This window comes from Triturus cristatus, chromosome 3_1 (assembly GCF_964204655.1).
Source record: "Triturus cristatus chromosome 3_1, aTriCri1.1, whole genome shotgun sequence".
NCBI lineage: Eukaryota > Metazoa > Chordata > Amphibia > Caudata > Salamandridae > Triturus > Triturus cristatus.
The window spans coordinates 1053809936-1053836091 of record NC_140583.1 but is presented as its reverse complement, the minus strand read 5'-3'; the positions used below and the strand labels follow the sequence as shown (position 1 = coordinate 1053836091).

General features: G+C 45.2%; 1 protein-coding gene across 1 annotated transcript in view; it reads right to left on the bottom strand.

Moving 5' to 3' along the window:
* SORL1 (sortilin related receptor 1) overlaps nt 1-25366 on the bottom strand; it is a 744876-nt gene extending 719510 nt beyond the window's left edge. Inside the window, exon 1 of the mRNA XM_085645831.1 lies at nt 25052-25366. Coding sequence (XP_085501957.1) covers nt 25052-25363 — 312 coding nt within the window. The 5' untranslated portion in view covers nt 25364-25366. The remainder of the gene's footprint in view (nt 1-25051) is intronic.
* Between the last annotated feature and the right edge of the window lie 790 nt (nt 25367-26156).

Genomic DNA, 26156 nt, shown 5'->3' with positions numbered 1-26156 from the left:
TTTTTTTGTAAAACTGAGCTCCTGACAAATGTTTTATTGTTAGATGTCATTTTTATGATTCACATGGTACGAATATTGTGCTAACCCTAAATACACTTCTTAAAAAAAGACTTACTTGATGGAACTATTTTCTGACACATTTTTTATATACATATCAAGCCACCTTTCCCCTCTTCACCAACCGTCCACACACGCACACCATATAAAAAAAATTCTCTCTCTTAGCATAAAATAAATGTTATGTGTACCGTTATTGTGGATGCATAGTTTGTCTGCAATCATAGATAAATAATTGATGACAAAAGACTTGGCCAACCACCAGCATGTAATGGCTGCCAATGGTGCGATTTTCATGCCGCTTGCCCCAACACAATGTTAATTGGCACATGGAGTCAGATGCCGCATACTCCGGCAACAAGCTTGCTCCACAGTGCTGTGTGAGCCAAGATGCAAAATGTAACCCAGTATTACAAAAATATACTCCTTATAAATATTTTTATGAAGCAAATCACATATTTTATGTTTACAAAATAAAAATGCAACAGTGCAATAATTCATAATTTTGCCAATGCTTGTTTGTGGTTTGTGCTCAAAGCCAGCAGGCCTGACTTTGTTAGGGAAGATCTTTCAAAATGGTTGGGTGACTTCTGTCCTTCTTGTAGTAAAGTGGGTTTCTGTTGCGCCCCCTCCCTCCCCCCATCACTCCCCCCAGCTCCCTGCACCACACACAGGCATACTGCCATTGCAGCCTGCATGTTTTGGTGCAGATAAAAGTGAAGAGTACACCTGGCACACATCCTTGCGTGCCAGGCCTACCAGCACTGCAAGAGGCATAGGTAAGTCACCCCTACAGCAGGTCTTACAGCCCTGAGGTAGGGTGCACTATACCTTGTGAGGGCATAACTGCATGATCAGATATCCCCTACAGTGTCTAAGTCCATTCTTAGACATATGAGTGCACAGTGAAGCCAAACAGAGTACAAGGGCTGGGAGCTTGTCTCCATTAGCTCCCCAGCTCCATGATGGCTTTAATGAATTCCAAGATGTTAGGTAACAAACATCTCAGCTCAATAAACCCAATGTGATGCCTGTGTTTGATTTATTAATAAATGCAATCAGAGGGCACCTCAGAGGTGCCCTCTGAAAACCTACCAAACCACTAGTGCGTGCCTGACTGGTCTGCACCAGCCTGCCAACTCTAGACATGTTTCTGACCCCCTGAGGTGGGAGCCTTTTGCTCTCGTGGGTCAGAAGCAAAGCCTGCTCTGGGTGGGGGTGCTTCACACCTACCCCCAAGCAGGAACAACATAGAACAGCGCTGAGCATCAAAGGCTTTCTGCCCTTTGTTATGCTGTCAGGGCCTCTCCATCTAGTGAAGATGCCCCCCCCCCCCCTCTGACCAAGAGTCACTTTTGGTAGCAAGGTGGGTGAGAAAATTAGTAAACAAGAGGTGTCCCTTCTCAGCCAGGACCAGCGTTAAGGTGCCCTGGGCTGAAGTAACTCCCCCTCCTTTGAAAATCCTGCATATTTTTATGGAGGATTCTAACCAATAGGGTGAGGGGTATGCCCCCTCCCCAGACTGAGTGGACATGAAAACTCTAAAGGTAAGTAGCTACCTTCTAACCCATGTAATATGCCTAAATTGAGTATTTAGGGGCACCCCTGAACCTTAATCCGCAGATTACCGACGACTTACGAATAAGAGGATAAGGAAGTTTCATGCAACAGCGAAGACTGAAGATACCAACTGACTTGGACTCGGCCTCTCTGCAGCCCCTAAAGACCCTGTGACAAAGAGCGACTCGTCCCACAGCCCAGAAACCTCCAGAACTCTAGGAGTACTGCCTACCTTTAAAAAAATAACTAAAAAAAAGACAGACTCCTGCTCTCCCGAGGACAGCAGACCTGTTCAGAAGTAAACCAAGTTTAAAGACCAAAGTCTTCCTGTGGAACCGCAAAGTCGACCACCTCCACACCCGACACCCACAGCCCGAATCCAAGAGGCCCACCAGTCCAGGGTTGGGTTCCCCAGCAATCCTGTGCAAGAGTCCCTCGTGGAATGGCCACTGCCGGACTCCATGTCGACAACTGCAGCCTCTGCACGACGACTCCCCCTAACCACGACCACACTGGTAATCTGACTTCCGACGCCAAAGGACACCCCTACACCAGGAGACCCTAGGACTTGGGGAGATCTACTGATGGTGGCTTGACGCTCTATCACATCCCAACTTACCTGTGCAGCTGTCGTTTTCTTTCATCCAGCCTCTTGGCCTTAGCCTGCAGCCTTTTTCGAAGTTAGAGATTCCCCATTGATTTGCATTGGGCGCCCAACGCTGTGTTGGCACCCAGCACCCGGCCGCCACTGTGTCTCTGGAGGTGAAAGGTTGGTGCTGCCTCGTGCCCCCCCCCCCCCCTGTCCTTACCTTACCCCAGAAACTGGGGTTCCAAAATCATGCTACTCACCTGCAAGTAGTACCACTTTGATTGTCCCCTTTCTTCATTGTATAACATTGGCATCAGATACCGAGTTTGACCTCTGCACCCGGCCTTCCTAGTGCCACTGGTGGTGCAGTGAGGTCGCTTAGATGAACCTTGCCAGGTCCTGATTCTTCAACCAAAAGCTTAATTTGGTAAATCGTTTCCTTACCTGCAAATTGCTGATTGTGTTCCTCCCATAGGATAACATTTTATTGATTGAAAAAAGCAGTGTGCACTTATGAGATTGAAAAACAGTGACATTACAAAATGTATTTTACTGTATCTTTGGTTCTATAAAATAAATATACTAAAAGTAATATTTTTACAAACCAATAGTCTCAGAGTCACAGAGTGTGTGTGTAATAATTTCTTGCCTGTGTGTGTGTGTGTGTGTGTGTGTGTGTGTGCAACTAATTCTCAGCACTGCCCTCTGATAAGCCTAACTGCTCGCCCACACTACCACAAGTGATAGCATTATCTACTTTAGCCTCTGTAAAGCCTGTGGTGATCCACTGGACTCTGTGCACACTATACCTTACTTTGGTATAGTATACACAGAGACAGCTTCCTACACTTCTCCCGGCTGACATAAAAGCATTACCATAATTAAGTAACATCTTAGCAGAAGTATGCTGTATTCTCAATGAAGAATGAAATGAGTCAGAAGATGAAGCTTGCTTTTTGAGCGGTGAACTTCAGAGGCATACACAGTAAAATATAGCATAGTGTCTACTTTTGATGAAAGGGACGCATTTCTTTTTTGCAACATTAAATATACCCTATGTGTAAGCGTCTCCTTACTTTGTGAACAATAAAAAGTACATCCAACAACATTTTTGACGATAGCAAAGTGAATTTATGAACGCTCACGAGTGATTAGGGAAAAGCACTGTTGCTTTCTGAAAGGCTAATGCATCCCAAAAGCATGCCATCCCTAAACAAACAAGCATTTGCAATGCAATATGTCTCGCATTATTAATGTTTGAGCTATTGGTGTTGCATTATTTAGCAATGCCAATAGCTCAAACTTAAATAATGCGAGACCTATTGCATTGCAAATGCTTGTTTAATTAGCCATGATCTGTACAAGAACGAATGTGATATGGAGAATGTTTCCATTATGTGAGAGCAAGATAGAACAAGCACCACGGTAACTGTTAAACTCTAGACAAACTTTCTTTTTCACAATTTCGAGATGACAAATTTTCTTCAAATTAAGTTTCCAATACCAGCTTTTGCACGGGCAGGTCCGTCCTGTTAAAAACTTTTCTTTGCCTTTCCTTTACCCTTTCCTGTGCCTGTCCTGTCTATCAGCCACCAATGGACGCTGGGTTAGGCCTGTGGTAACCATTAAGGGTACCACCCTCACGTGATACATGTACGTGTAAAATCTTGCCTGGGATAACCTTGTGTACACTGCTATATGCTTTTTGTATACCTTGTTAAAATACCAATAAATTATTTTTAAAAAACTTGAAGAATTTGAACTGGCCAGACAGTGTAGAAATAGAAATATCGGCCCTGATGTATCAAAGGATTGTGCCCATTCTGTGTCTATAGGGAAATGTGTTCGCACATATGAGTCACTGCTTGGTAATACCAGTCACAGAGGAAATTTCTCTATGTTATTCCCCATTTCCATTGGGAGAACATAGAAATGGGTACAAGAATTTCCCGGAGAAATAAAGTCATCAGGCAGTAAGGGTATTTCTTCTAGGTGGGGATTTTAACAGATTCTAGCAGCACAGTTGTAATATGAGGGCTGCCAAACCTCAAGCCCTCTATAGCAGGCCCTAGAGGAGCAGGGTCACCATCCACGTCATCACAGACACTGTTACCAGCCCTGGACTCTCAACCTTAGACATCAGTGCTATCAGGTCAGTCTAACCTGCACAGTTGAAGCAAACCAAGACTGCTACACCCAGAATGCTTTAGGTTAACCATGAAAGCCCAGGACAGGAAACACAGTCGTTGGTGCAATATATGGAGTTGCACGCTGGACTGACGGGTGCTGCCGCTGAAATATCGGGTTTAAAAGTGGGATTTTTTTGCTGCTATTATGAGCCTTTCTGTCGCAGTCACTTAATGCCTATTCTTAAAGTTTATTGGTTTTGCCAAAACAAACCGGCATTTTACTTTCTCCGAATGAGATATGAGCAGGCTGTTTGTTTGCCATTCCGTTGGAGGATATTTAAAAAGTGCTCTGCGCTGGTGCAACTTAATGAATTGTTAGACTCCTTTTTAGCGTAACCTGTTTTCTGATGGCTAGGATATGTTATGCTTGTGCATAGCTGTATATGGTTGTTTAATGATTTTATGACGCGTCTTATTACTGCTGTTCTTTTATGATTATTGTTGAATAATCAAATAGAGATATGATAATGAAGGTATTCGTCAGATTCACTACTGCAACAATATCTATTTTCTTTCTTTATTTATTTGAAGTTGTACATAGTCAGTACTTTAAGCAGGAAGGTAGTCTCCAGTCCTGAGTACCTGCACTTCTTCAATTTGAAATGGAGAGTTCCTGCGCTTCTCAGCACTGCAGGAATACAGTAATGGGAGACACTCTTCAGGAGTACACAGGTATTCTAGATAGTGAGTACCTTCACTTCTATATTTCCATTTGACCCACTGTATATAGTACACACCACATGCGGGTGACACCAGAGCCTTTTTTCAGGTTGCCAGAATGAAAAACTCACTATAGACACAGCGCGCCTTCTTATGAATCGATATAATGAGATCACATTATGCGAGTGTACATAAAGACAGCATATACACTAGCGCAAGGACACAGGTAGGCAAGAGACGGGTGTAACTCATCATAAAAGTCAGGACTGTAGCCATTAGACGCAGCATAGTAAAACTTGCGCTCACTGGAAGAAATGTTAAGATAACCCCATGACTGCATGTCAGAGTGCCTGAAAATATTTCACGGGTGGAGGGGGGGCGGGGGGTCACATGAAGGGGGTCCAAGAGAGAAACTGCCAAGCCAGGTTTTCAGGATAACCGCTGCATGTGAATTTGTGTCGTGTGATACGCTGAACATCTGGCACGGACCCAGCCCTCCTGGACCAACGCTGGACTCCATGACAGTTATAAGAGATGAAGTAATGGCAGTGGCGGTGGGCGCGCGCACATGGCTTTTCGGCTGCTTCACTTCTGGAGAAACAAAAAGCCCCGCTGACATCCCGAGCGCCTAGAGACTCTTGGGTAGCGAGCGCTAATCAATCAGTCAATATAACCTACCTATCATTACTGCAGAGGCCCAGGTGTTCATTTTAAACATCCTGGAACAATCATGAACACATCTCCTGTAATGAGGTGTGGTAAGGTAAGGAGTACTTTATTTAGACAATCAAGTCCACTAAAGTGCCAAGTACAAGTGAAAGGTACACCAAGAGAAAAGTCAGCAAGACAATACACAAATGTAGCCAAGTTTGTTAAAAAGTAAAAAAGCATGTCATGTTAGAGAGGCGTCTTTAAAAATGTACCCTTTAATGGTTAATTGCAGCACCTTTAAAAGTGAGGGTATTAATAGCATAACATGATGGTCAAACAATAGCGTGATCTCCTTTAATGAGTTACAGCCCACTGACTCTGGAATATATGTGGTTAGGAAAAGCATGTAATATTCTTCAAACCTCCACAGTAGCTGCCTGTCACGCACGACACCTTTAGTCCGACCTGTGTTTTTTTTGTTTTGTACTTACAGCACTTTGCATTCTGGAACTTTTAGTTTTGCCATTAAAAAATGGGAGGCGCAGCATGGAAAGTGCTGTTCGGTAAAAAGCCAGGACTGGAGAAAGGTGTTACAAGTAACATGGACGCACTTGGCAGCCAGGCCCGTATTATATCTGTATCATCAATGAAGTGGGTGTAACTCAGACCTTCACAGCTAAAACAAAGCCAGTAGTGTCTTTATGGAGCTATCAAGCGCACACCCACTGCTTTCTCATGGTCTCACTGCCTGGAACACTTGCAGTCCACCTCTGGCACAACCTAGAGGCAGCGCACATAGTACCCCCAAGGGCACCCAGCTTTTCTCCCCTCCCCAAATTAGGTTACCCAATGAAACACAAGAAACAGTTGTAAGTGGGTAACAAATGCTGCAGGTTTATTACATAATTCCAGAATATGTAATGGGTGGGTTATCTTACGGGCGATCCAAGGGCAGGCAACCATCTCCATCACCTGCCCGCCTGATGAGCCGGAGGGGGGCTCCAGTCTGTGTCCCTGCCCCCCCCCCAAAGGGAGGGAGTGGGGAGGGGTGACCGGGGCCCCGGGGCCACTAAGGCGCCGACCGCCGAGTGGCCCCCTGTGGGGGCCGCGGTCAGCGGCAGAGTATGGAAGCGCACTGACACTCGGCCTTCATTGCCACCCCCATCCTCAAGCAGCAGGCTCTGCTGGCCAACACACAATAAACCCTGCGGTGTGGGGGGAAGGTTGCACCTCCTCTCGCACAGACAGAGCACCGTGAACCGTCTTTGTGTCTACACAGGCCCACCGACAGCCAATCACCTGTGCTGCACTGGTACGGAATGTGTGCACTGGCTCCAGGTAGCCATCAAAGCAGGTGACGAGATCAGAGTAAAAATGGCCTGCCCACGCTACGTCATAGCACAAAATGATAGACGTGGGTATGATGGCCCAGATACTCAGGCCACTGAACACACGTGCTTAGTGCCTGGAAGCTATCATACCTGTAAACTGCCGGCCCCATCGTTCTAAGGCAGATAGACCTATACTGCACTGAGAGATCTCTGCCTCGGTGGCCGTGAACAGCGCGATTGCCTTCCCTGTCTAATTGAGCACTCTTCACCTACCTTCCCTGTCTGAGGCACCACTCTACTGTGCTCTTACCAATGTGCATTTTGGTCAATGGCAAGTACACAGGACTAGGCATTGCATCACCCATCCTGTAAGATGGGCCACCCTACCGTGAACTCGCCGTCCCTATAACAAGGCAACATAATTACACTTCGGTACACAGCGAGACACTGTACTATGCACTCGCAGCATGTGGCGAACATCCCTGAGAGATGGAACAGCAGAACACTGTAGTATACACTCCCCCTTTCTATAGGACGGGCCACTGTGATTTCGACTCACCCTCTCAATGACAGAGCTTTGTAACTCACCACTGGTACACAGCAGGGCACTGTACTCTGTACTCATGTAACACGTAGCAGAGCGCAGTGTACTGTGAACGCGCATCCCTAAAGACAGGGAGCGGCAGACACCGTAACATACACTCACTCTGGACAGGACGCTGTACCCTGAACTTACCCTCATATTACCAGAGCAGGGTAACTCATCATCGGTACACAGCAGGGCCCTGTGCAGCTCACCCTCGGCTATATTAGGGCACTGTGCTACATAAGTGGGCAGCGTATGGGGCTCCACTGCTGGGCACCATACCCTCACAGATGGGCACCATACCCTTTGCAGACATATGCGCTCACAGGTTCCCAATGTCTGCCCTTGAACAGGCGCTGTAAACACATCGATATTTGCGGAATGCGTTGTGTTCTAAAGCTGCGCGTCCGCACTGCCAGGCCTCGCTGCTGGGATCTTGTGCTCTGCAGCTGGGCACAGATCTCTGCACATAAATCCACTACCTGACAGGACCCGAACTCTAGAACACACTGACCCGCTAAGATGGCTGGCAATAAAACCGCGTCCTGGACTGAGCACGGCCCTTTGTGCCATGCCAGCTTTTGCGCGCTACGTAGTGCACTCACCACAGGCTCTGTGGTCCGCACTGCCTTAGGCAGCGCACCCAGTTGAAGTGCTGCGAAGCCGAGCTATTCCATCTATGCCTCGATTTTTCACCCGCGCACACAGGGTTTGCTGGCACAGATCTGATGCCAACGAGATATCACAGACCCCCTTCCACTGCACCTACCTCCGCATACAGCAACCAGCCATGAAACGCGTTTATTTCATGCGCACGCCCCAGAAGTCTGTCACCTTTCCAGGCAGCCAGTCCTACCGTCACTGCGATACATCCCAAACCGTCGTGTTCCCTCTGCCTGATGTCACCAGAGCACAGCCTCTTGCGCTCGGTCACCACAAAAGACACAAGCCCCTGTGCTACGGCCCCACAAACAGTAGGGTTCCGTGTGCTAGATGCAGGGCACAAGCGCGTAATAGACACCAATAGGCCGTGGGCGGAGCAACACGCCCGCCTTTGGCCATTTGCGTGCAGTCTTTTATAAAAAGACACACGCAAAGGCCAATGGGGTAGCACAAAAGGAATCGCACACGCACGAGCGTGTGCGATTCCAGGGTCCATTTCTGAACCCCGGACAAAAGGACTCTCGCCTGCGCGAGCACAGCTGCGCAGTGCAACGCAGGTCGCGAGACCTAAAAAGCAGTAAGTCAGCAATTAAAATGACAGTAAAATGACAGTAAAATAAATACGGCAAATTACATTACCGGTTCCAAATTACAAGTTACCTGCCATGTTGCATCTGCAGTCTTCAAAAGGACTACTTCATGCCCTGTCACCAAAACCTAATAGCAACAAAACACTATGGTGCTGATGGACAGCACTTCTAAGCAATGGCAAACTATGAAAAGGAGGCTGATCCAAAAGTTCACTCTCTTTACGGACTTCTGAACAATGATCAGCAAATGCAGTTCTCAAAAAAAAAATTTTAAAAAAAATGTCAGTGATGTCACTGACCATGTCATGAGTGATGTAATATGTGACGTCATCAGCAGTGCATTGCGGGCGCGCGAGTTATAGTTAGCTGAACTAACTATAACGGGGGAATTTCAATGGTTTTGTACAAGTGAAAAGTCCAGCTAACTATAACACCCCTGAAACCTATGGTTTTTTCAGTGAATTTCTGGAGGTTTTTTAAATGCTAATTCCTAACTATAACGTGCCTGAAACCTACGTTTTTTTCTGTGAATTTCAAAGGTTTTTTAAATGCTAATTTCTAACTATGCCTACAGAGATAGGACATGTGAAGAAAGAAGAAAAAATGCACAGAAAGAAAAAAAAGAAGTGCAGAAAGAAGCCTTGTTGCAAAATCATCCTGTACCCTCAACTTTTTCAGACGGATAATGGTGGTAACTGAGTCTGACTAACCAGTCCTAGAGCCAGTGCTATGTTAAAAGACACTTAGAATACAGTGAAAACACCTACATACACTAGGGAACATTATGCGTTGGGGTCCCCCTGTGATTAGCATGACCTCCTCTGTAAGCCCCTAGTATATAATAGGGCAGGGGGATTAAAACTACCTCTTAAAACAGGCCACAGGGCGTTTTTGCACTCGTCATCTCAGGCCCGTCCCCTCCCTTCACCACTGTGTAAACACGCCCTGTGTCCGTTTTTAGTTGGGAGATTAAGTTCATTTAAATCCTGAGGGTCCCTAGGGTCCAACTAGCCCACTAGGTACCTCCAGTAAGTGCCACAGAGCTGCGTTGCAGAGAGGTGTAAAAAGTGGCACGGCCTAGACCACCTCTCTGCAATACAGCTCAGTGGCGCTTACTGGAAGCACTTGGTGGGCTAGTTAGCCCCCAGGGGCCCTCAGTATTGAAGGAAAATTATATCCCCAATTTAAAACGTGCCATAGTGCGTGTTTGCACACGTCACCTCAGGCGCCGTCCCCTCCCTTCACCACTGTGTAAACGCGCCCTGTGGCTGTTCTAAATTGAGAGATTAAGTCCCCTTGAATCCTAAGGGTCCCTAGGGTCAAACTAGACCACTAGGTACCTCCAGTAAGCGCCACAGAGCTGCGTTGCAGAGAGGTGTAAAAAGGGGCTTAGCCTCAGAACACCTGTCTGCAGCGCAGCTCCCTGGTGCATACTGGAGATGCCTGTTGGGCTAGTTGGCCCTCAGGGACCCTCAGTATTGAAGAGGAATAAATTCCCCAACTTACAACTCGCCAGGGGGCGCGTTTGCAGAGTGCTGCAAGGAGGGGGCGTGGCCTCCGGCACAATGCCAGTCTTTTATTTATTTTAATTTTTTAAGAAGGGGGGCTGTGTGGTTCCCCTTCTTATTCTAATTTATTGGCCCTGATGACCCCATCCCCCAGGGCCTGTCTCCTAATTATATTTTTTTGACCCCAATCCCCAGGGCCGACCACTGTTTTTTATTATTTTTAAAAAAATATATATTTATAGACACACCTAGGACATGCTGGACAAACCGTACGTACCTATCACCATGACGATTTGTGTGATATTCATTAAAAGGCGACTATGCATACAATGAATCCACGTGGAATGTATTTACACCACTAGTGAAGCTCTGACATGTCTGATGCCCTACCGTGCCTAATCCCGGTAGACACCCTTGTCGTGTATTTATACAAACATGGGTAGCTATTGACGGGCACATTTAATACACATGCACACCAAGCCATTCAAAGGGGATTCGACAAAAATTCGACCAGAACTATGTAAGAAACCCCCCTCACGGTTAATAAAACACACATCCACTGCCGGATGTGTAATACTTTTTATTTTACTCTCTGGAAAGGGGACGAACATCACTGGAGAGTCACAGCGCGCTCCTGGCAGCGGTGGTGGTTACACCCACCATTGCCTGCTGAGTGCCACACACCTCTGTGTTGTATTCCACTAGCTAGTGCATATGCTATGACACTCTCTAGCCCATGTGCACTGTAACACCACCCCGTGAATATGTCATGCCACACTTGTCTTCGCACGGGTTATATTGCCCCATCTAACGTGCCTTCCTCGATGCCTATGTTATAACGCACAGTGCTATGCCATACATATTACAATCTGGGATCCATATCTTTGTCACAGTGCATATGCAACGTTACACTCCCCAGCACATATTTTATATTACAACTTTAGAGACTAGTTAGGTTACACAACACTGCCCTGTGCATATTACACTCCAAGGCGCATATCGCATAGCACGCGCTAGTGCCTGTGCTATCTCGCACTCTCCAATGAATCTGTCATTGCGCACAATGTATTGCATATTATATTTCACGCCCGGTTCATCTTATATCACACTTTTTGGTGCATAGTTTATACCATACACTATATCTAGTTTTCAATTTCAATCTTGCTCTCAGGACTATGTTCTATATAACACTGTGTTCACCTATCCTTTTCACGGGCATTACATTTTGCGATAGGGGTGGAGGGGCAGGGGGTGTTTCTGCCAAGTGAGCCCGGAGTCACAGTCACAAAACGTCCTCTTCGTCCTGAATAAAAGTGAGATTATGCTGCATACTTGTTCATATTTTAAGTAGTTCGCACAGACACACGTTTTAAAAACAATAAAGTTCCTAATACCCGCCTTCTCTGAACAGTTAGCTTGCTGCCCCATCCCCCTCCTCCATATCCTCTGTTGTGTGAATCCATGGACTAGCCTCCTCCCTCCTGCCATGCATGGTCTGATGTGCTGCCACTGCCCTCAATTTAGTATGATGTACCAGTCCACTCCTCCTGCCCTCCATTGCCCAATTCTATGCCCCATCATTGACCTCCTGCTTAAACTCTGTGCTTAGCTTGCTGCCCCTATTCTCCTTCCCCCTGCCCTCCGATGTCTTTGTGTATGCCCCTGCTCCATCCTTTTTGCCCACCATGTCCCATGGACCTGCCACTCCTATCTACTCTGAGTGTTCTGTTGAGCTGCCACTCCCCTCCCACCTGCCTAGCATTGTCAGATGACTGTAACCTGTCCCTGCCACCTCCACCCTGCCTGTCCACATGCCATGCCCCTATCCTCTTCCTCCTGTCCTACATGGTCCATTGTACTGCCACACCCTTCTGCCCTCCCTGGTCTGTTGTGCTGCAACTGCTCCTCCTGCCTGCCCCGTGCGGTCTGTTGTGAGGCCCCTTCCCCTGAACTTTCTTGTCTGTGCACAGGTCCTGACCCTCCCTTCTATCCTCCATCGTCCTTTGTGCATACCCCTGCACCCTCCTTTTTGCCCATCATAGCCATTGTGCTACCACTAACCCTCCCACTTGCCATGCATGGTCTTCTGTGCTGCCATGGCCCCTCCCACCTTCCCTGTGTGGTCAGTTAGCTGCCCCTGAACCCCTCCCACCTTCCCTCCATGGTCTGTGTGTATGCCATCACAGTCTCACTGTTGCTCTTCATGGTGTGTCTTGCTTCTAGTGCCCATCCTGCCTGACCTCCATGGCTATCTTGCTGCTCCTGCCCTGCCCCCTTGCCCCCAGCCCTCTGTTTACATGTGCAGACCCCTACTCCCTCCCTCCTGGCTTGTCTGTTCCATTGTAATGCCCCTGATCCATCCCTCCTGCCCTTTATGGTCTGTTATGCTGCAGCTTTCTCTCCTGTCTGTCCATTATTGCCCCTCTGTTCTCTGTTGTCCATGTGTATGGTCCTGTCCCCTCCCTCTTACTTTCTATGGATTGTTGTGCTGCACTCCCGTCCCGCATGCCCTGTGTGGTGTATTGTGCTGCTGCAAACCCTGATGCCTGCCCTGCAGGGTCAGTTTGGTGCACCTCTCCATGTCCCTCCTGTCCTCTGTTATCAAAGTCCATGTCCCTACCCCATTTCCTTCCATGATCCAATGTACCATACTTGCGAACATTTTGAACTTGGTAAGAGGGAGATTTTGAAAAAAAAACCGGGGTTTTGATTTTCCCCTTTGAGTTACATTGAAAAAGAGGAGATTGTAGACAGGAGACAGATCAAATAAAGCACATTTGAGCTTAAAAACATTGGACGTTTCCTGGCTGAATCGGGTCTGTTGGCATGTATGGTTGTACTACCATTGCCTCTTCCTTCTGCCCACAATGGTCTACTACATTGCCACAGCCTCTCTTGCAAGTCCTGTATTGTTGGTATGTTGCCCCTGCCCCCCTTTCCACTGCCCTCCATAGTCTGTTGTGCTGCCACGGCCCTTCCTGCCTGCTCAGTGTGGTTAAATTGTTGTCTTTGCACCCTCCTACCTGCCTTCAATTTTCAGAGTCCGTGCCCCTGGCCTCTGCCTCTCAACATTATCCTAATGAACAATAAGATTGCTAACATTCTATATTTATTACAAAAGTGTGGAACGCCTGACGTCATCTTGATGTAATTAAAACTGTAATACCTAGAGCATTTCCTTTAGAAATTACATATATGAGAGGGTCTTATTGGCATCAAAATTATGGTTAGTGCTCTAAAAGACTAAAATAAGGACATATTTTCTGAGTTTTCAAATAGTGAGAAAGCACTTTTAAATTATTTGTTACCTTTATGTTTTTTTATCCAGTTGACCACTTGATTAAATGTTGCACTTAGGGGAGAGGATGTGGTGTTACTTCCAAAACTGCAGACTTTGCAACTGGGGAACCAGGTTGGAGTTTCTGCTTCAACTCGACATTCTGTGATTCTGGTCAAATCACTTAGTCTCCCCATGTCTACAACCAAAATGAATTTGTTCTTGTGTGATGTAACCAATGCTCATGTAAAGCACTCCAATACCTGACAAGTCTGCACTATATAACACTGCAAAAACACAAAATAATAAGTGTTTTGCACACTTCTGTCATTGGGCTATATTTGGGCTACATCTGGGTGATTTTGGGCTACATTTGGGCTTTTTTGTCTCCGGTGGCCATCTTGGGAGATTTATTTGTTATGAAGTTTCCTAATTTCCTCATGTACTGCAGTCTCCTCAGTAGGAAATGCTTTCATTTTTTTACTTTGATTCCATCATGAAGGTATTCAGATATGTCACACATTTGCCATAAATTCTGAATGTTAGCACTCTAGTTGCTCATTAGATCACTGTAGTAAAACTACTGTTCACCATGGAAGTCTGCTCCTGGTATTAAAAGTGCATGTTTCAGTCTGCATGTCAGAATTTTTTAATGAAATAGAAGAGGATTTGAGAAGTCACTCAAAATGTGCCCTCATTTTCTTTCTTCAGCATTAATCATAATTTCTATGGCAAAATGAACCCCCTCATTGTGTTCCTTTTTAAATTAAATGTTTTAAGTGTTACCAGTTTATTCCAATCAAGATGGCTTCAGGTGTGCCATACTTTTCTCATAATGAAGACAGAAAGCGCTCTAGTTGTTTTTAAGAACACTCTGGGACATTCTGTCATTGGGCTATACTTGGGCTACATCTGGGTGATATTTGGGCTACATTTGGGCTCTTTTGTCTCTGGTGGCCATCTTGGCAGACTTATTTGTTATGAAGTTTCCTAATTTCCTCATTTACTGCAGTCTCCTCAGTAGGAAATACTTTCAGTTTTTACTTTGATTCCAAAGGCATTCAGATGTGTCACACATTTGCCATAAATTCAGAATGTTAGCACTCTTTTTGCTCATTAGATCACTGTAGTAAAGCTACTGCTCACCAGGGGAAACTGCTGCTGGTATTGAAAGTGCATGTTTCAGTCTGCATGTCAGAATTTTTTAATGAAATAGAAGAGGATTTGAGAAGTCACTCAAAATGTGCCCTAATTTTTCTTTCTGCAGCACTAATCATACTTTTTATGGAAAAACGAACCCCCTCATTTTGTTCCTTTTTTAAATTAAATGTTTTAAGAGTTACCACTTTAATCCAAGCAAGATGGCTTCAGGTGTGCCATACGTTTATCATAAGTAGGACTGTTAGCGCTCTAGTTGTTCTTTGGAACACTCTGGGAAGCTGCAGTAGAACACAAAGGAATCAACTGACAGTCTCTGCCCTTGTTGGATGTACATGTTTTACTGAGAATGTCAGACTTCATTCTCACATGACTGAGAAAGATAATGTGAATTTACAGAAAATAAGCTCTCAATTTAGCTTATAGATCACCTTCCAAACCTCTGTGAGAAAAGCATGAGAAAATATTTTTCTCTCAATCATGATATCCCAGCAGAAGGCTTTTTCACATGGTGAAATCACCTTAGAACATACCACAATTCCTAAAATGAGTATGGTACTATCTTATAATGATTTATAATGTAACTAAAGTCTTAAAACCTTCTATTAACTGCAATGCTTTTTAATGAGGTGCTATCATGTATATTGGTCCCAAGATGGCTGCCAACACTTCTTGGATGAAGTGCTGACAGCCAATCAGATCTCAGGATGAGATGTGTGGTTAGGCTCCGCCCACATATATATATGATTTTACTTTTGATTTTCTCAGGAACTACTGAACAGATTGACACCAGACCTGCAAAAGGCACATGCCTGACCTGAGGACTACCTCTCTGCCAAATTTCAAGTAATTCTGTTCAGCCGTTCGGGCTGTACCTTCGACTAAAGGTCCTATGGGAAAATGCATGGGGAAAACGCGTTTTGGGACCCCCCTTTTTTCTCAGCCCCCGCTTGACGAATCACCCCGAGACTTTCAGGGTAGGAGCTGACGGAGCGCCCCATTAGTTTTGAAAATTTCGCGAGGATTCGCCGACCGGCGCCAAAGTTATTCAAAATAGAATTTTCAGATTTCCTATGGGAACTCGGTCCTAACTATAACTATCTACTGGCGACCGCCAGTATATATGTATGTATGTATATATATATATATCCGGTAGAAGCCCGTATCCATTTTAAGGCCCTTATCTTTGCCTATAAAATTCTGAGTGCTGAGGGACCAGAGCTCCTTCGCCCGTTGCTAACGCCCCACAATCCCCAACGCAACCTCCGCTCCAAAGGGCAACACCTAGTACTGGTCCCCCACACGAAGTACTGTCGCATAGGAGGACGCTCCTTCAGATTGCTAGGGGCCAAATTATGGAACTCCCTCCCCCTCCACATCCGTTGTATTGACAACCTACTGGCTTTCCCCAAAGCTATCAAAACTCTTCTCTTCCTCCCCATGTAGGTTCTCTCCCTTCTTTTTTCTCCCAGTTGGTTACGATGGTTCTAGCGCCGGGACGCCCCGTTGCCAGGGCAGCTGTTGCGCTTTACAAAACTGCTAACATAACATAACATAACATCACACATACATGCATACATACATGTTTCAATTCAATTGGTGCACCAGCCAGAGGTGTAGAAGAGGCCCCGCTCTACAAAGTGGCAGGAGAGACACTGGCACCAGCTGTTGCAGCTTTTCTTTCCTTCGAGGTATCGGGACAACTCCTGCCCGCCCCGAGTGTTGTCTCAGCCAGGGACTGCTGCCAGGTGCAGCTCGTGACTGCACGAGGAGCCGCAATCACTGCATTGATGACTCACAGCCTGGCGGACATCTGCACTGGAGGTTGGAGCGTTAAGGGGACCCAAGGGAGCCTGAGGACACTATTTTACCGGGACACTCCATGTTTAATACCGCGTCTTTGCCCTGACCAGTGATTCCGTCTCCACGTTGCACCCACCGGGGAGCGGTGCTTTCTGGGAAATGCAGTTCACTTTGGACTTCTTTGGGTGAACGAACATGTGATCTGGGGTTGGAACTTACCGTCCAATGATGACAAGGCAGGACACTTTAAAAGACGTGGGTGGAGTTCTATCGTGTGTGTGTAGCAGCATCTGAGGAAGGCAATTTATGCCGAAATGCATCATGCTGTGGGGTCTGAATAAACGGCTTCCTGAAGGTTTCCCCGAGTGGCCTCTTTCCTTTTCCAACCGGAGGGGTGTTTTGTTTCAATACATACATATATATATATTCAATGAAAAAACCATTGGTTTCACACATGTTATAGTTAGCTGGAAATTTTACTGATAAAAAACCAATGAAATTCCCCCGTTATAGTTACTGTAGGCAACTATAACTCACGCGACCGCAATCCTCTGCTGATGCTAATACTGTATTTAGACACTTATTTGCCCATGTCTTCTTCCATTAAATTTTAGCTATACATATTTTACAAATTTTTTTTTTTCATAAAGACACATATGTCATCAGCAGAGGATTACGGTCGCGTGAGTTATAGTTGCCTACAGTAACTATAACGGGGGAATTTCATTGGTTTTTTATCAGTAAAATTTCCAGCTAACTATAACATGTGTGAAACCAATGGTTTTTTCATTGAATTAGCAAGGTTTTTTAAATGCTAATTCCTAACTATAACGTGTGTGAAACCTATGGTTTTTTCAGTGAATTTGTACGGTTTTTTAAATGCTAAGTTACTTTACGCCATTCGTGGCGTGCACGCCCACTTAACGCAGTTCGTTCCGTGCGCGCACCGTGCGCGCACAGTGAGCACGCGGTGCGCTTCGCGCACCGCGCGCCCACTTTACGCAGTTAGTGCCGTACACGCAAGGTGGGCACGCAGTGCGCTACGCGCACCGCGTGCCCACGTTACGCACCGTGCGCACATGGAGGACATATTATGCGCTTCCTTGTGATAGGTAATCTGTTAAATTTAATTTGTAAGTGATGACAATAATATGCCATGCACAGAGTGTTTTTTTTTTTATTAAAATTTTTAGCGTAAGCGCACCGTATGCGTACGGTAAGCGTGATCGGCGAAATTTTCAAAAAATAAAAATTTACCGTTTTTGGCCTTGGGGGATCTTTGAGGACTCAACTAACATGGCTATGTGCATGGGCGCTGTCTAAACAGCCCCTTTATATGTTTTTTGCCTTTGTTTACAGCCCCCCCCTCAGAGTGCGAGAGAGAAAATGGGGGCCGCCGCTTCCTGGTTTCGACCGATTCGAATGTTTACTTAGATGTAACAGCCAATCAGAATCGCGCTCGCGCACGCCACCGTACGCGTACGGTAAGCGTACCGTAAGCGCACCGTAAGCTGGCTCAGATATATATATTGATTTAAAGGCTATTTTCTCAGAATCTACTGAACAGATTTACACCAAACCTACAAAAGGCACTTCCTTGACCTGAGGACTACCTCTCTGCCAAATTTCTAGTAATTCTGTTCAGCCGTTCGGGCTGTAGCCCTGTCTAAAGGTCCTATGGAAAAATGCATGGGAAAAACGCGTTTTGGGACCCCCCTTTTATCTCAGCCCCCGCTTGACGAATCACCCCGAGACTTTCAGGGTAGGAGCGGAGCGTAGCGCCCCACCTATTTTGAAAAATTCGCGAGGATTCGTCGACCGGCGCCAAAGTTATTCAAAATAGAATGTTGCGGATTTCCTATGGAAACGTGGTCCTAACTATAACTACCTACTGGCGACCGCCAGTAGGTAATATACACACATATATATATATATATATATATATATATATACATACACACACACACACACAAAGTTCAAAGTCCAATAAAGCAATCGCTCAGAGTATGCACCAACACCAGTAGATGGTTTAATTCAGTAACGCGTTTCGAGATATATATATTCCTAGCTACATTTATTAAAGTTAAAAGTAGGCTTTTATAGCCTCACTTCCCACTCTACATCTACAGGCTAAAGTGCATAACAGTTTCAAGAGAAAAAAAAGCAATGGGCAGATCACAGATAGGCAGGTTAAGTAGGAATAAACAAATTCTTTGGCACTCGCAGAAGGTGCAGCAGCCAAGTAGTTGAGAGAAAGAAAAATCTCAGAATGAAAGCTTGATCTGAAGAGGTTAAGGTGCTTTCATATACAAAGATAGTAATGGACTGAAGGTAGACTGATTTGCCATTCAAAGAGCAACTGGTGGAAAGTAGATCTGCGAGTGGTAGACTGGAGATACATTTGACTGTTAGAAATATAAGTGTTGAAGAGTGGTGCACCTAACGTAGATAGACGAATGAGCTACTGCTGGGCATATCTGAAGTCACTGTATTGTATTTGCATTTGTATAGCGCTTACTACCCCTGCCGAGGCGTTGAAGTGCTTTTTTCGGCGAGTAGCCCGCTACTCCGTGACCCGTCGAGGATTAGTGTTGAATTAGTATAATGAAACATGCAAGTAAATTTTAAGTGGTGGATAGGTTAGTCAGTTATTTGGATTGGGAAGGATAGCAGAAGGATAAAAGAAGGTTTGTACTTACATTACGCTTGTTACACCTGATGGGGTGTTGAAGCACGCTACTCCGGAAACCCATAAAGGATTAGTGGTGAATTAGTATGGTGAACTATGAAAGTAATTTGAGTGGTGGATATTAGTCAGTTATTTGGAGTGAGAAGGATAGCGGAGGGATAGAAGGGAAAGAAAGGTTTTCATTCATATAGCACCGCTGATCCCTGTTGGGAGTTGAAGCGCTTTTCTGGCGAGTAGCACGCTACTCCGGAACCCATAAGGGATTAGTGTTGAAAATTAGTATAGTGAAATATGAAGTAATTTAAGTGGTGGATATGTTATTCAGTTATTTGGATAGAGAAGGGTAGGTGGTGGGATAGAAGAGGGAAAAGAGGTTTGTAATTATATAGCGCTTGCTACCCCTGATGGGGTTTTGAAGCGTTTTTGGCGAGTAGCACGCTACTCTGGAACCCATGAGGATTAGTGCTGAATTAGTATTGTGAAACATGAAATTCATTTGAGTGGTGGATATGTTAGTCAGGATTGAGAAGGGTTGGGGTGGGGTAGAAAAGGGAAAAGAGGTTTGCATTTTAATAGAGCTTGTAACCCTGATAGGGTGGTGAAACACTTTATTGGCGAGTAGCACGCTATTCTGGAACCCATAAAGGATTAGTGGTGAGTTAGTATAGTGGAATATGGAATTTGAGAAGTGAATGTGTTAGTCTGTTATTTTGATTGAAAAGGATAGTGGAGGGATAGAAGAGTGAAGGACTTTTTTTATTGTTTTAGGTCATAGCAGTAGGAGGAGGCTTTTGGATGAGTTAAAAGGGTTTTTGGAGGGGAAGTCAGAGGGAAGAGTTTAGAGAGGTTTGTTTTGGGAGATCGGTATAGTAAAAGAGGTGTCAGATGATGCAAGGAGGAGTAGAGTGTCTAGAAATGGTTATTTTGGGGATCATAGTAGTGGTATGGGGTTTGGGATGAATGAGAGAGTGGATGTGGAAGATATATTGATAGATGTATAGGGTGAGAGATACAGTAGTGCATTGGAAAGAGTAGGTGAAAGTAGTTTGAGTTGAGTCAGAAAGTTGGGCTAGAAGATATATTGAGAGAAGTATAGGCTGAGAAATAGGGTAGTGCATTGGAAATGCCAAATTTGAAGAAAGTGATAAGTATATGAAGATTAAAGATATTGATAGAGGTACAGGATGAGAAATAGGGTAGTGTTTTGGATATGCTTTTCAGGAGAAAAGTAACAGACACTCAGATCCAAGTACATGGAGGTACATGGATGCATAATGGAAGCAAGTACATGTAGACCAATGATGATTTTAATTATTCTACATGTTTATACAAAGCAATACACAAAGATAGGTACATATCTATAGTGAAAATGAATTGTGGGTGGGTATTACTGAATGGGAACATGGCCAGCATTTCTGGCCCTGGCCCCAACCAGTCTCGAACAGGCTCAAACAGGCAACTGCCCTTGTCCTCTCTGCCCTTAACAGTGTCAAACAGGCAACTGCCCTTGTCCTCTCCGTACTTAGCTGAGACGCCCTAACCCTGGCCTTGTATAGCCCTAGTAATCAGGTGGCCCCTCCAGCCAATGTGAACCATAGCCCTAATACTATCCAATCACAACACTAGCCCTAAAATCTGGAACCAGTAGGAGACCAGGACCTTACAGCCAATCTGCCCTAGTCCAAGCAGCCAATCAGTTAAAAAAAACCTGATCTCTAAGTCCAATAGAGGCCCTAGCCCTACCAGTAGTCCCAAACCAAGTCCAACCAACCAATGGCACAGGAAGCCCTAGTCCCTACTTTCAATAGAAAGCCTAACCCTACTCTTAGTCCCACACCTAATCCAGCAACCAATCACACCAGAAGACCTAATCGCTACTTCCATCTAAAAGCCTAACCCTAGACCCACCCTAGTCCCAATAACCAATAACACAGGAAGCCCTAGTCCCAACTTCCAATAGAAATCCTAACCCTAGCCCTAGTCACAACCCCACATTGATTGAATCACAGACCCAGAAACCAATCAGAACCCTCAAATACCCAACCAATGAGGACACCAACACTAATCCAACAGAAACACCAGATACAACCACCAATCAGTGTACACATGTACCAAACAATAGCAGACTATATAAGGTCCCAGCTACCTCAGACAAGGTTTGCTGGCCAGGGAGTTGGAAGCTGCTGCTCTATTCAGAAATCTCCTAGGAGACAGACAGTCTCAATCCACACTTTGGACTTCTGCAGGTAAGGGCCTAACAAACTTGTCCTTTAACAATACTGTTTGAATAAAACTTTACTCCCTCTCCTGGCCAAAAACACGAAGTGCACAGTCCCTATTAAATACAGTTTAAACAGCACACTGCAGATTACTGCTGTCTCAGAGCACCCTCTGATGTAGAATATCCCTGTTGTTGGAGGGGGGAGCTGGTTTCACTGACTTGTCAGCACAAAATGGTGGCTGGGGGTGCACTGCTTAACATACAGGTCTTAGCACAGAGCAAAGGAGAAATTTGGAGGGAAAAACTGGTAGTCATGGGAATGAGAGGGAAAAACTACAGCGTTTGGACTGCAAATCCCACAATTCAACAGGTTAAATGGAAGCAGTCACGGGCAGAAAAAAAGACAAGTTTAAACACAAACCAGGTGATAAATTATGCAATCACAGGCAGGTTAACTGTAACAACCAGTTAAAGACATTTAAAAAAGAAAAGATGCAATCAAAGGTAGGGAAAATCATTTTTTAGGGAAGAGACCGCACTAGTCTGCCTCCTTACCACTACCTGGACTCTGCTCACTGCAATCTTGGGCACATGTAGGCTGCAGTAACAGGACCCTGAGGCAAAAAAGTCTCTGATCCAGGGCTTAAAATGTTCTCACTCATCAAGATTGGCTAAACGAATATGTTTATCCGAAGCTTAGCGCTTAAAGGAAGCTAGTTGATGGTGCCTGGCCTGCTGCATCAATATAATGCAATGGGATTTATTAGAGCAAACAAACTGCTCGTGTACTGGGCAATTATATGTACCTAAATTGTTTGGTGTAATATAGAATGGTTACAAGTTAATAAAAGGGTGAAGCTAGAAAACACTATGAAATGGTTAAGTGCGCAATCGAGTACTATAAAAACTTATTTAATAACTCACTTGCATTGGCCAAAAGGTGGTATCGGTTTAGTGCAGACAAAGAGGTTGAAGGAAAATATGTTGGCGGCAGATGGAGGAAATGTTTAATAGTTGTCGCTATTTTTGCTAAGCTGAACCTGCCTTGTCTAAGCAAACCACACCTTCTCTTAAAACATTCCGTACACAACCTTACTTCTCAATCAATGCATCTAACTGTTACTGCCTGAAACATCCAAGACACCAACTTATGAAAAATTGAGATCCTCTCCAGGTCAGAGGAAACTGAAACGTAAAAAAGTAGACTGGTTACAAGGAATGTGACACTGACATTAAACTGTCAAAACACATGAAAGACTGGTTTGAAAGAATACAAACATGCTGGAGTTTCACTGGTCATCCGCATAGGAATATTATAGATGGTTAAGCAGCCTTGTTTTAGCTAAGCAAATCAATTCAAACTATTTTGATTACCCGTAACTTGGTATGACAGAAGATATGGATACAATATCTTGAAAGAATGTAGCTAGAGAGGTAGAATTAATAATGGTTATTATAGAGGTTATGAGTAATTTGGTTGAACTTGTAGATGTTCAACTTGGTAGCCAGGCTGAGGTGTTGAATGCAGTCTGAGTGATTACAGGTAGCTGGAAAGAGATGGATAGATGTCTAGCAAATTGGCATGCAGGTTTGAGGCAGCTGAGCTAGTTGTAGATGGTTTTAGCCAGACATGTTACAGGTAGTTTGGCTGGAAAACAACCCAAACTGTAGTAGCTGTTTGTTGGAGTTGTATAAACTGATTGGGAATTAGGAGTATTTGCAGAGAGACATTTTACAGGATGTTTGGTTGGAGGCAGGATTGAATTGTACGTGACCAGGGGTAGCTTGTCTATTGTAAGTGATCAGGGGTAACTTGTCTGAGGTACCTGAGAAAAAATATTGTGTTTATATGTAGACTGGATTACAAGTATTGATTGAAGGTCACTACTGTGGTCAGAGGTTAGCTAGGTGGTGGGAAGCTATGGTTATCACGTGTAGGCATGCTTTTAAAGGATACAGTGATTAGAGGTGGTCGTGTTTATTTCCTTGCTGGAACCTGAGGGAGTGGGTACAGGGAGAGGTGCTGGTAATAGCTATGGTAATCAGTGGTAGGTTTATTGATGCCAAGGTTGATTTAGTAAAGGTAAACTTAATGGTCATTGGTAGGTTTGTTGGCAGCAGGTGGTGCTAAATTAAAGGCAAGTAGAAACACTGATTAAAGGTGGCCGGTGGATAAATAACTCAGAGGTAGAGACAGTGTTTAAAGTTCAGCGCGCTGTGGCAGTTATGTTTACTGGCACTGTAGAAGTGCTGGCAGAAGATATCATGATCACAGGTAGGTATAGTGACAGGAGGTGGCTGCAGCTAAATGGAGATACACTCATCATAGGTAGGCATGCAGCAGGCACATGTATTGATTAAATGTGGACAGATTGATATGTTGTGAAGTACATAAACGAAAACTTCATTATAAATATTTATAAAATAAAAACGAGGACAGATTAATTTGCCTCACCAAGAGGGGTGTTTATTGATAGGGTTGATGGTCCGAATTGTGGTTGTTACAGGTGGCTTGTTTACAGTTGGTTTTTGATAGCTTTAATGCAGTTACAATGATTTGAGGTGTCAAGTTTGATTCCATACCCTGAGGCGGAGGAAACTAGACAGGTAACAACCGTGCTGGAGGAATCTATGGTGTTCACAGGTAGGTATTTGGCAGAACGTGCTTTCTAATGCAGGTAGATTTGGTGACCAAGCATAGTTATGATTAGAGATGGATGAATTTATTTATCAGATGGAGGTTCACAGCAAGGTGTACTAGCAGCAGGATGCTTTAGGACATCATGTTCTTGGACGGCCAAAGGTAGGCGTGCTATGGGTATGTGCAGTGATGAGTGACCGGGCTCTCTACTGTGGGCAGATACGATTTGCACAAGTAGACAGTGCAAGTAGACGGCTTTTGAGAGGTTTCACGCAAGTAGGTGAGAAGTGCCCGGATTATTAAGGGTAGGGAAAGGTTTTTATAGGTAGGTTTAAGTGTTAGAAATAGGTGGTAGTGCACAATACAATGATGGTTAATAGAAGGGTCTCGGAAAGGTGTTCTGCAACGACTGCAGATGGTATGGTTTGGTTTGTCTCTGTGCCAGAGCGGATGTTTGCAGTTATGGGTTAGTGGTAGCTAGGGTGGTTGCGGGCAGAGGTGTGGTACTAGACGGCAGAGACATTTAAAGCAAGCAAGTGATGCAGATACATACAGTGGAGGTGTCCGAGTAGCTCCCGTTCAAAGCCAAGGAGCACATTCGATGGTGACAGCCAGGATAGCTGGCAGAAGTTTTTGAGAGATTTAATGCAACTAGATGCTGCGTGGAAGTCCCGATGAGTCCTCGCCCGGATATACAGGGTTGTTTACAAGGACGAGCGCTATCGATGCACAGGTGTGCAATCTCGCATGACAGCCAAATTGCGCATAAAGGGGCATAGAGCTCATATGGTCCATTTAGCCAAGGTTGCTCCCTGCCTCCTTACTCCAGCGAAAAGCACGGTCTCCCCCCCCCCCCCTCTGCGAGCGTCCCGCCTCACCTGTCCGTACACCTGGAGGGGCTCATGTTCTGCGTTCCTCCTGCTCCGCAGATGGTGTGGAACTTCCCGACGCGTAAGCACTTGGTGGTGGGTCGCGGTTATGATCTGGGGGTTGGCGCCATGTGCAACAGAGCTAGTAGCCCCCAGCACCAGTAGAAGGAGGGTTACCCTGGAGTCCGCGCACAGCACCCGCGCCGCCGCCATCTTCCTTCTGTCGAGCCTGACAGCAGACGCTAGGGTTGAAGCATAGGGAGCATGCGCAGTGAGTCTGACCGCGAGACCGGCTACTGCGAGCGCCCGCAGCAGCAGCATAGGAGGACGCAGCAACCTAAGAGTGGACCGCAGCGCTCGTGACACCCCCTGCAGAAGGGAACCCTTTAAATGTCACAGCGTGCTGGAGCATCACTGCGTGGAAAGCACCGCGGAACTTTAATATGCCACTGCGTGCAATAGAGGCACAATATTCTCCTCTGTCACAGTATGCAAGGGGAATCTTTAATGTCACCGCATGGAACGGACGCTTTGTTTAATGTGACTTCGGACGTGGCCATCATCTTATGCAGCGAGCAGGCTATATTACTGCACGGAGGGTCCATTTGTCAAAGTCACATTGTGTAGGAGCCTCACTGGGTGCATAATGTCTGCTTCACTTCGCGCAGGAGCACTATATCAGTGAACGTAGGGGTAAACCTTTCATTTCACCGTGTGCAGAGAGTGTGCCTCTCTGCATGTAACCCTTTCACCAGTGCACGTATAGAGATAATGTCATTATCATTGCGTGCTAAGGAAAAATAGATCAGTAGATTAAGTACCATTTCAGTTAGCTTTAACTTCAACCGTAATTACATTATAACTGCTGGATCTAGAATGGCTCCACCTGCAGCGCTCATGTGACTCAAACAGGAAATGTTAGTAACAGGTACAGCCCAAAGAAAGGGCCGGCCTTTGCTCAGATAGATTGCCCCATGGGCCGAACCAAATTGAGTGCTCCTTTATCCCCCCATTTTCATCATAGATGTCGCCTGTAACATAAGCTATACGAAGGCTGAAAATATAAATATTAATCGCAATAAAACAAGTGTACATATTTTCAAGCTGTATTACT